This window comes from Lupinus angustifolius, chromosome LG13 (genome assembly GCF_001865875.1).
Source record: "Lupinus angustifolius cultivar Tanjil chromosome LG13, LupAngTanjil_v1.0, whole genome shotgun sequence".
Lineage (NCBI taxonomy): Eukaryota > Viridiplantae > Streptophyta > Magnoliopsida > Fabales > Fabaceae > Lupinus > Lupinus angustifolius.
The window spans coordinates 13,936,698-13,949,012 of NC_032021.1; the positions used below are offsets into that span (position 1 = coordinate 13,936,698).

General features: G+C 29.4%; 1 protein-coding gene across 1 annotated transcript; it reads right to left on the reverse strand.

Moving 5' to 3' along the window:
- On the reverse strand, window positions 2,813-9,406 carry LOC109325868 (protein SIEVE ELEMENT OCCLUSION B-like). Its single transcript, XM_019558463.1, has 7 exons — window positions 9,123-9,406; window positions 8,819-8,908; window positions 7,325-7,761; window positions 6,156-6,250; window positions 5,486-5,619; window positions 4,361-4,846; window positions 2,813-3,654 (listed from the first exon to the last, which is right to left on the reverse strand). The coding sequence occupies exons 1-7, from the start codon at window positions 9,336-9,338 to the stop codon at window positions 3,016-3,018; spliced, it is 2,097 nt and encodes a 698-aa protein (XP_019414008.1). The 5' UTR covers window positions 9,339-9,406; the 3' UTR covers window positions 2,813-3,015.

The window sequence follows — 12,315 nt, forward strand, 5'->3', positions numbered from 1 at the left end:
AAATTGATTAATTTCTTACTCAAAAAAGGTGAGAGGATACTCTTCGTAGTACCAAAAAATCATGCAAGAAATATCATTTATCTATTTGAAAAATTAAATGAAATCAAATGGATATTATATATGTGAAAAAATGAAGTGACTATTTGGAAAATCAAGTTGTATAAAAGTTCATGTGAAATATTATAACTATTTGAAAAGTTATCTTCCTTGAAGGAAGATGTAGATAAAATTATATTGTCATGCAATATAAATTAAGGATTTGGTCATCATCATGTCAAACAAGAAATGCATCGTCTCCTCAATAATGTACTATTAAGTAATAAATCAACTAGGAGAAACCAACAACTATCATATTCTATTTATCTCAGGAAGGACTTCTTTTCTGATAAAGTATATGAAAACGGTATACATCCTCTTGCTTATTATTGTAAAAATATGAAGTTCTAGATCTTAATATAATATGTTTATGATAGATTATGTATATATATAAATTAGTGAATGTTAACACAATGTAAGACAACCAATTAAATCATATTTTACATTACAGTCGTGGAGCATTTAGTTTTATACATACCATATGATCAAGTTAAGATAATGTTGATTAGGAAACACTGCAGTAATTTATATGACCACTATGTTGATTCACTAATGTTGTAGAAAGTGACGATATAAAGAAAATTGCAAGAGAGACAGATATAAAGCCATGCATACCAAGGTCTCATATCTGACATTAGACATTATGTATTTAAGAAATGTTAATTAAACACCATTTTCCCCTACCCCTTTACGTTCCACTTATTATAGTAAAAAGAAAAGGTGAACACTATACATTAAAAAACATATTCTCTTGTTTTATTATTTAAAGTGATGTATCTTAAGATCAATGCACATCAAGTTTAGTGATTATGAAGTTTACTATGATGATTAGATCAGCTAGGAAAGTGATTTGATTCACTTAGTACTAATGGTTGAAGCAGAACCTATGAAGCTATGAAGTAGACAGTATATAAGGATGCAATGAATGAAGATATCAAGTGTATTGAGAAAAATAAGACTTGGATTCTAGTTGAGTTTCCAAATGGCAAACATCAAATATGAGTAAAATGGATTTTCAAGCAAAAGCTCAACCCTAATGGATCAATTTCAAAATACAAATTTAGGTTGGTTGCTAAAGGATTCTTACAATGACAAGGCCTAGATTACTCAGAAGTATTTACCCATGTAGCTAGAATTGAAATTATAAGATTGGTTGCTGCAATTTCTTGTGCTAGGAACTAGCCACTATTTCAACTTGATATAAAGTTAGCATTTCTTCATGGACAATTGGTAGAAGAAGTGTATGTACAACAACCACTTGACTTCATCATAAAAGGCAAGGAGCATCATGTCTACAAATTAAAGAAGGCATTGTATGGCTTGAAATAAGCCTCAAGGGTTTGGAACATAAGGATTGATTACTTTCTGTTTAAACTCAACTTCAAAAATGCACTATTTAGCATGGAGTATATGCCAAAGAGAGTGAAGATGGAGAGTTACTAATCATATGCCTATATGTTGATGACTTGTTAGTAACTGGATCAAACTTGAGACGAATTGAAGAGTTTAAAAGAGTCATGGAAGTTGAATTCGAAATGATTGACTTAGGAAAATTGAGCTATTTCCTAGGTATGGAATTCACATATACCATTGCAGGCATAATAATGCATCAAAAGAAGTATGCAAGAAAGTTATTAAAGAACTTCAACATGAACTCTTGCAACTCAGTAGCTAGCCCTGTTGAAGTGAATTTGAAACTGACAAGAGATGATGAAGGTGAGTCAGTTTATGAGACATTGTTTAAGTAAATTGTGGGCTCCTTAAGACTCTCATACAATATCAGGTCAGATCTATCCTTTGGAGTTGGACTTGTGAGTAGGTTCATGCGTAAACCTAAGAAGACTAACATGCTAGCTGCTAAGAGGCTACTGAGATACATACAAGGCACAACAGATCATGGAATCCTATTTCCAATTGGAGAATAGAAATCAGAATCAGAGTTGATTGGATTTGTTGATTCTGACTATTTTGGTGATTTGGTTTAAAGGAAAAGTACGTCTAAGTACTTATTCCTACTTAACAATGCTCCTATCTCCTGGTGTTCTAAGAAGAAAAGTACATTTCAGGGAGTTATGTAGCCTACCAAGCAATTTGGCTTGAGGAACTGCTGAAAGAAATGAATATTGGTGTGAAAACACTGCAACTAAGGATAGACAACATTTCAACCATAAGCGTATCGAAGAGTCCAATGAGTTATGGTAGAAGCAAGCACATAGAAGTGAGATTTCATTTCCTTATAGACTTGATGAACAAAAAGAAGCTTGAAGTGATATACTACAAAACAGAATTGCAGGTGGCTGATGCATTCACTAAGGCATTGGGGCAGAAAGGTTTGAGAACCTAAAGAGGAGAATATGTATTGTATCCCTTAAGCACTTGACTTAAGGGAGAGTGTTAAAACTTGATATGTAATCCAAGTCTTAAGAGATTGATTTGTGTAGTTAGAGAAAAGAAGTTGTAACTAGCTATATAGTTAGTAGTTAGTTTTTGAAATTCAGTTAGTAGTTAACTAAGACTTACTATAAAAGTAATGTATGTGCATTTTGCTTAATAAAAAGGAGAAAGTTAATTCTCTCATACACTCTTCTCTTCCTTCTTCCTTTACTCTCTTCTCTCTGCAAAAGTTCCAACAACAAATGGAAATTCTGAAATGTTGTATAGTTCTACATAACAAGAGTTCTAGAGCATATAAAGCTAGAATTATTCAATTACTCACAAGCAAAACTCATTTTTATTTTCTTTAAAAGTCAAACAATATCATAACATACATGACACGTTTGAACTTTTTATTTATGGGCATAAGAAGCTAGATATATAGCAACCATGCATTCATCATCTAGAACATGAAACAAGAAAACAAAAAATTACACACAAATTAATACCAAACTTTGAACAATTCCCATGCAACCAAAGCAAGCTCTAAGGAGATAACTTCTTCTCAATCATAACATCACCACTCTCTGGAAGATGAACTTTGTTAGAGTGGCCATGGCAACACTTGTAACTAATAGACTCTATCTCCATTGATCTTCCACATTGCTTATCTGGGCAATTAATTGGTTCTAATACATCAGCAGGATAATTAGCCAATTGCATATGTGCACATGAAGGACGAGAATTTCTATGCTTACTATTATAATGTTCTATAAAAGCCACATCAAAACCTGATTTTTCCAACACTCTATCTTTCCATAAATCAAAATCTGCTGCAGTGGCATACATAAGGTCACCACGTCCTAGGATTTTAACGTTAGACCCTTTACTTAGAAGGACCCAACCTTGTGGGTGTTGTTTAAGGCAAAGTAAGCTTTTTATTTCTTCAATTGTTGAGTCCCTATTCTTCTTTTGAATCTTATTAGCAAATAAGCTTTCAATTCCAATCCAGAAACGAGGAACAACATTTATTGGTTCATCTCTTCCAAAATTATAGGACTCTATGATTGCATCTGCTTTCTTTGTAATCTCATGCCTTTTTATTTTTTCCACTGCTGATGTGAAATTTTGGCTCCACTTAGGGTCGGTTCCTCCATAGATGAAAATGTAATGGTCCCCCTTAGTCTGATTCACATACAGAATTTTATTTTGATTGCTATATATGATCAAATAATTAAATATCAATGTTATAAATTTTAATCCATATATAGCATATGATTATGATATATCGAATTACATTTGTACCTAAAATAATTTTAGAGGCTGTGCCAAAATAATAATTTTAGGGTAAATTTTTTTAATCTAACAGTAAAAACAATGAGATAGATCAAAATATAAATAGATAATAAAATTGGTCGAAATGTGAGATGAATCAGAAATAATATATTCTCCAACAAAATCAGCTTACAAATCCTTATATCTAATGAAAAATCATTTGTAATTCAAGTATTAATAAGCAAAGTCAGATGAACAAATAATACTTTGATACATGTCATTTTTTTCATATAGTGTAGAAGGATTTATAGACTAATTTTATAAGAGAAGATTTTTTTTGAGAGAGGTAGAGACTATACTAGATTTGGTGTATTAAAGTATAATGATAGATAACTAAATGATATTTTATTTAAAAATCAATAAACTATAATTTTTGGATCAACCACCACACCATGTCAAAATGTGATGATTGGTCAGAAATAATTTGCTAAATTTGAAAAAAAGTTTATTTATCTAGACAAATCACCATAAAGAAATGGCACAAAATATGTACAAGGCCACTTAGTCCCTGTTTTCCCACAATAGATAACATGAGTAGTAATATGATCATACTTACAAGGTTTTGTATGGAAGGATTCACTTTCTTTAATTCTGCCCAAAACCAATTCCATTTCTGAGTAAGTACTTCATCATCAGTGGGCCTAAAAGGGAAGGCATCAATGCCCCAAACAAAAATCATGTGCATGGCATTATTGTTTACCACCCTTCCTTGAGGGTTCAAAACAGGGATTATAGGCTTATTCTTGTAGTTCAAGTCCTCTCTTATTAGTCTTATTCCTGCTAATGGATTTTGGTATTCAACCACATACCATGGCATGTCAATCTTCAAATTCTCAAACTCTGCCCTGTGGATAATGTTCCATTCACTTACTATTGGGATCCATAATATCTTAAAATCATCTTTGAAGTATCCTTTTACTTCTCTTGGATCTTCTTGTAATCCATCATAGATTGATTGTAAAAGACGAATCTCGTCTCGGATACTGTCAAGGCCTGAAATGAAGAGTAACACATGCTTTCTCCTAAACACTTCAATGGAAACCTGTTTGGATTTGCATAATTGAAGCCGAATGATTATTTAATTAGAAGTTTTGGGAAATTAAGGAACACACTAACCAACATGTTTTTATGAGGTAAGTTGCCTTTAATACAATTGTGGGAAAATATAATTGATACGATCACAATTATGGTGACTCCAAAAATTACAATATTGTAGCAGCAATTAAGATTGCGGAGTGTAAATTTGCCCCGTCTAAACCAACCTTGCACTGAGTTAATATTATCTAGCAATATTACGATCTATATTGATGTAAATAAGCGAGATATGTTCATGCTCTTGAATCATAGTGGTTAATCATTTGCATAGGCTACTAAAACAATAATGTTGGTACCTCAATTGAACTTGGTGTTTAAAACGTATTTCCTACTATATTTGCATTCACGAATGATAAGGTTGCTAACCTTATAATATGAAGGTCATGACTTTGAAAGAGCTTATATATATTTACTTATAAGAGTAAGATTGTATACATTTATCTTTTACATACTTTCCTAAGAATCCGATGGATTGTGCCGTACTTTTGTGATTATTTAATTATGTAGCACTACATTATATTCTTGTATTAATATTTCTATTGCAAGATATTAAAAGTCATGGTAGCACAAATACTTCATCACTAACCCTTCTTTTAGTATAGCCATCATACACTTGCTGTTCCTTAATTTCATCATGGAAGATCAAAACCTTCAGAACCTCTACGATTTCTGTAGGAGTTTGAAAGACTTTCTTACGCTTCCAGTAATCTTCTAACTCACCTGCACTAATATAGATACAATATATAATTAGCATACATCATTGGATTATATCTTCTTTATATATAAACATTGATCATTCCAAGAAGTAATAGTTGGGTGAATGTTTAATTATAGATTCTTTACTTGGTTTCTCAAAATTTTTACATTACTTTTTTGGTCTTTGGAAAACACAAAATGATCACCAACAATATTAAATGTAGATTAAATTATTTCTTTTAAATATTTTTGTGACTAATTTTTGGTACACTTTATTTTGACCCATATTTACAATATTTGTGTAATGTATGGATTTTGACTTTTTAAGATAAAATTGACACATACAAAAATTTATAAAGTATATATTAATTCTTAGATATGTTAAAAGAAAATAAATGATCTTTCCATGTAAGGAGATAAATTATCTCATCCAACCATTAAAATCATGTTATGTATACTATAGAACCTTTTGTAGAAAAATATTTCTTGAAATTAAAAAAAAATAGTTCACATATCATAATTAAAAAAAAAAAAAAAAAGGAATTGATTGAGCACATGACCTATTTCCTTTCTGCTCCTAGTCTGATGCGCCTTTAATTTGCTGACAATGGAGCCAAGCTTGTTACCGAAATTCGATAGTTCATATCGGTCGTCCCTGAACCAAAGGAATTGTAGGTTATATAAAGTTTAACAATCTATCTCAAGAAAAAAGTTGCGTTGTTTACAAATAATGCTGTTTTTGAGAGTTTCTTCAAAAGTAATTGCTATACCAAAAAACTAGAATCAATTGTGGCATTAGGGTGTCATTTCATATATAGTTTTAGCATGACAACATGGTTGGAAAAATCATGAAATAATCAAAGATACTTAAAGCATTCTTTTACTTTTGATACAAAGCTTAAAGCATTATAAACCATACTTCACTAATTCACTTTCTTTTAACAAAATCACTTGTCCTCTGTTTCCTGTCCCATCCAACAAAAATGATTTAAGAATAGAGAATCCCTTATGCCTAAAGTAACCAACAACATTGGTAGTGTATGAAGAGTAATTTATTTGAGATTATACTTATGAAAAAAAATGTTTGCCTTAAAGCCACTAAGCATAAAATTTGAGCAATTTTGAATTTTTTTTTGTACTACCAAGTATATCCCGACATTTTTGAGTAAGAAATTAATCTTTTTCGGGAACCTTAATTTTCTATCACAATAAGTGTTGCTTACAAAAATCGAACCAACAAGTAAGTAACTTATCATATAATTATAAATTTCTTTTCCAATTCAAAAACTTTATCAATAATAAATTATAAAATTAAAATTTGTAAAAGCAACCTATAAAAATAATTTATGACATTAAAAGAAATTAACTTATTTCAATAAGTTTATAAGAGTATGTTATGAAAATAAATTTTATTCATTTCAAATAAGGTTAAGTAAGTGTACAATTACTAACAGGACGTTGATCTAGTGATGTAAAACTCTGTTAAATTATCAGAAAAATTAATGATTCAACTCTCAAGAGTGACATTTATTAGAAGTGACAATCACAAATATCAAAAAGAATTATTTCCTTTCTCATTTGGAATGTGGGGATATTGGTAGTGAAAAAAAAGAAAGTGTTCAATTAAATTGTTTAACCTTAAAACCCCATGGATTTTTTTGTTATTTTAACAATATTATTCTTTCAATAATAATTCAAGCATGCAATTCAGAGAATAGGTAGAACTTACACATCACCCATGATAAAATCAAAATGATTAGCACAAGCTATGATTGTGATGATTGTCCAGTAAACAATCACAGGTATCTCTAACAAGCCCTCTGATAATGCTGGCACATCTTTTGGGTCATAACCTTTTGTAGATAACCTTTCCATCTCAGTAATGCACTCAACAGCAACCAATATAGTCTTCACCAAAATGTTATAATCAGAAATGGCTTGTCTATTTTTCCCCTCAATGTTTTGAACTCTATTCATTAATGCTATTGATCTTCCAAGTGGGTCTTCACTTTGAACCTGAACAAGGTGCCAGAAATTTCCATATTCAAGAGAAAATGCAGCTAGTACTATAACAGCTTTTCCATCCCAGGTATAGCTTTTAAGCTGTTCCAGTATGGAAATTGCTGTTTGGTGTGCATTATGCTCTCCATGGGGTGTGCTCATCATCTACAACCGCAAAATAAAATGTTAAAGATAAAGGTATTTATAGAAATTAAATGTTCTATCAATATAGTGACAATAAACATTGAATATAAAAGCTGCTGTTGAAACTTCACACAACTAGGAACATATGACACTTGCACTATGAGGTTAATAAAGATTTGTTGTCCCAAATGATGTTCGAGACCAATAATATTAAACAAAAACAGAAAAAATAATAAATATTTAACTTTTTAATTTATATGATATATTTTCATTAGTTCGAGACATGATTTAAGATACTATTAGGGACATCAAATTATTGTCCTTGAAGCATATACTTTATAACATTGTTGGTTTTGCATGAATATTTAATAGGAAATTATTATATGGATAGATGTATAATAGATCATATTTTGAAAAAAAATATAATTTCAGTTAATTAAAATAATTTTTGAGATGAAGTTTAGTTTTTAATGTATTAATTAGAATTAAGTTTGTTGATGTATGCGAATATTTTATTAGTTTTTTTACATGTCTCCCACAAGTTTTTTATTTAATTCAGTTACCTATTACAGTTGATGAAAAAAATTGCATATAAAAATAGGTGAAGTTAAGCAGTAATTCATATCAGCAGTTAAGTACTACTTGTTTCCTTTCCATTGAACTTGTGTTTAACTTGCAGCTTAACATTTATGTTAAGTTCTTAGACATTCATCGACAACATTTAAATAGCCTAAAAAATTACATCTTTGTGAATATAAAATATATAGAAAATGGTATTTGATGCCTTAAAATACTTGGTAATCAATTTAAGTTTTTTATTGGAAAATCCCAGCCTTTGAGTGTCAATGTATTAAATACACAAACTTCCAATAAGAAACATGACATCAATTCCTTAACCAATACTATAATAGGAAGATTTTAATAATTTTAAATTATTTTATCCAAAAAAATTTAAAATTTCGATGATTAAAGATTTCTTTATGTCAAATGTTATCATCGGTCAAAAGTTTAATATATAAATGTATTTATAGGCCATTACTAAACATTTTAAACCATTTTGTAGTAGTTCAAGTCAAACCTGATAAGCAATCTCCTTCATTCTACGGAACGGTGGGTTGAAACTGGATAAGGGAACCTTGTCTTCTATATGACCAATCGGTGTACCATTCTGCAAACCATGTAGTAATTTTTTTACTTCATTGATAACTTATTGGGTGTAATATGTATGAAAATTTAGACATGCTCAATATATCATTCATTATTGATTTGTATTACTTCTTTCAGAAGAATCAACAATAATTTAAAAAGAATGGTTAATGAATTGACATAATATAAAACTCTTAGAAACCGAGACATTAAATTAATTATCGAAAGTTAATTACCTTAGTTACTACATTTTCAGCTAATGCAGTTGAACGCTTGATAATGTTTGAAGTAACATTGAAAAGCGATTCAACATCGTACTTTTCAGCTGTGTGAACGTGAGTTATGTAAACTTTCTCAAGGACCTGATCATCAGTCAATGATAATGGGTTGATCATCATTGAAGCCTTCGTTTTCTGAAAATTCGACACACTCGAAACTCCATTTGACGACATGTTTATGATATCTCTATGGATCACTATGGTTTTAATGCAATGGTGCCTTATTATGTTAGTTTTAGGCCTATTTATAACACTTAGAGTGGGCTAAAGTTTACGGTTACAGTAATATAGTATCTGTTTTTTGGTAATAGCTTTGGCAGAGGGATTAATTAAAGTTATTACTTAGTCAAAAGGTCATGGTTACAAATCATGAAAATAATCTATCCTCTTATAAGGTACTGTGTAAATCTACCATTCCCAAATCTACTTAAGTAAGAGTCTTATATGTTGTGCTACTTTTTTTTTTTTAATATTTATGCATTGTATGTGAAACATTTTTTGATAAACAAATTGTACTAAAAGCAACACAAGGGATGTTAACCCATTACAAGAGAAAAATCAAGGTTTGATCCTTTTAGAAGATAAAATAATATAGAATTTTAGATCATTGCACTAATTTTCAAAGACTAAATTAGTTGACACAATTTTGTAAATAAACCAAGTCTAAGATGAACCATTTATTTGTTTTATTTATATGGAATAGTGATGAATGATTAAATATGAATGAAAAATAATATAATGATAAAAGTAAAAAGAATACCTTATATCATATATGCATACATTTTATTTTCTTAATCGGAAGAAATTTATGTTTGTCAACTTTTGCTATGGATTTTACAATAATGTACATTATATTTATGATTCATCGTAGACAAGTAGGTATATTATGAATAGAGATTATGTGAGGTACCGAAGAAGCTAATATAGGATGTCTATTATGACATGTGATATAGAAATGTGATTATGATTTCATGTTATTTTTTAATAACAAATAAAAAAAATTGAAAAACCTCATGTTATTTTTTCAATAACAAATAACTTTTTTTGAAAAACCTCATGTTATTTTTCAATGACAAATAAAAAAATTTGAAAAAAATTCATCCTCATTCACCTCTTGAGTTCTTGTGGAGTTAACTCTATACTATGGGCATTTTGTTGTGATTTCCGACAGCTTTTGCTTTTACTAAAGCTAGTAAGTCTGTTTAAGAAAATGATGAAGAAAGGAATAATTACTATTTTCTAAGGAAAAAGAAAGGGGAATATTTATTTGATTGCAGTTTGCAAGTATTCCTCATGAAAGCAAGTGAAGGTAAAGGCTTTGATTCCCTTATGCAATAACGTAAGACCATGCACATGACCTTGTAACTTGCGGAATAAGAAATGACAAAAGCTGGTGTTTTTCTTTCTGTGGTGTCTTGTTTGTTCTATAATAAAAGTACATGTCTAATTATTATTAGAGAAAGAGATGTATGCTGATGTGTATAGATTTTATATACTATTATTGTATTATCTACATTCATGTTTAATCATTGTTGATTTTTCAAAGAAAATAATGTAAATAAAGGGTGAATTGTGCTCTGAGTGTGTTTAAATTTTACATCATCAAGGTATTATACTCTTATTATTAATATGTATTGTGCTTTTATTTTTATTAGTGAATAAGTGTACCTATTATATTTTTATTAATTATGAAATTACATTAAATAAATAGTGATTCCGGTGATAATATTTATATAAATAAGAAATGTTTTCAAAAAGAAACCTAAATTTTATCCGTTTGAAAAAATGTTATTTAACTACTGAATATACACAGTAGATGTCTCGTATACACCTACATTTCTAACATATATATAACGAATGCAATTGTGTTAAAGGAGAATTTTATAATATTTTGTGTTTTGGATTGTCCTCAATAAAATATTATATATGATTGAAACCAATAAAATAATGAATACAATTTAAATCAGTATGTAACGTAAGAAATTGATGAAAATGAAGGACTTATGAAATTGAGTGCAGAATAGTGTGGGTTGGAGTCTCACGATCAACAAAAAAACGAAAATATAAGGTGGTTGATAAAATACTAACATACTAGTAATTGTTGATAAAAAATATCAAAATATTAAGTTGTGAGTGAGATAACAAAAATAGTTTACATAATTTTATTAATTAGTTATAATATTAATCACAATATCTAATTAATTGATACTCAATATGATTAAAAGAAACATTCTGTTGCTGCTAACTTTAACACGTAAATGTGATTTAATGTCTTTTTAGCAAGTTTGATACGAAGTAAATTTTAACAAAAGTTCAAGAGGGTTGTGTGTAATTTAGTTAAAATTGATAAATAGTATTTAAGCAATATAACTCTCTTTTCTTATTGATCCTTATGATTTTAACGCATAACCTTTTGCACTCAATTTCATAAGGTCTTTCATCTTCATCAATTTTTTATGTTACATACTGATTCAAATTGTATTCATTATTTTATTGGTTCCAATCATATATAATATTTTAAAATTTAACTCATTTTTTAGAATCATATCATCAATTTAAATTGAATATCACATAAATTTAAATACAATATCCAATAACGTATATGGCATTTAATGTAATTTTTTATATTAGACCTTGCAACCACTGTGCAAAAGGACAAGAATATTTATGAAACTCGCATCGTAAGTTTGTTAAATTTAGTGCATAAAAATTAAATGATCATGTATTTGTCTAAAAAAAAATCAAAATTTTAGAATGTTTCCTACAAATTAAGTCAATTCTCCTTTGTTAGAATCAAGGATTTAAGGGAAATTTATATGGGTAGTGTAGTTTGATTCCACTATCATACGTTTAGTCTAACCTTTTTTTTTTTTGGAAATTATAGGATTAGTATAACTTTTATGAAAGTCATGCATGCCACCCACGATTTAAGAGAAGTCGTTGACCAACAATGCGAGTGCAGAGGAACTCATGCCTTCAATGCACGAGTTCCACTGACGTTCTCTCTCCTACATGGAACTCGTGTCTTCCATGCACAAATTCCTTACTTGTGAACATTGAAAATGAGTTTTGATGAGTTATATTTCATTTCCAATTTCTCCTTGTACGCATTAGAGGTTAGTTTTAGGAGTTTAGGGGTTAGTTTTAGGGG

Coding starts and splice junctions, on each gene's coding strand:
- LOC109325868 (XM_019558463.1), bottom strand. CDS start 9,338: ATGTCGTCAAATGGAGTTTCGAGTGTGTCGAATTTTCAGAAAACGAAG. Junction 8,909..9,122: donor CTGAAAATGTAGTAACTAAG/GTAATTAACTTT, acceptor CATGGTTTGCAG/AATGGTACACCGATTGGTCA. Junction 5,620..6,155: donor TAGGAGCAGAAAGGAAATAG/GTCATGTGCTCA, acceptor ATATTAGTGCAG/GTGAGTTAGAAGATTACTGG.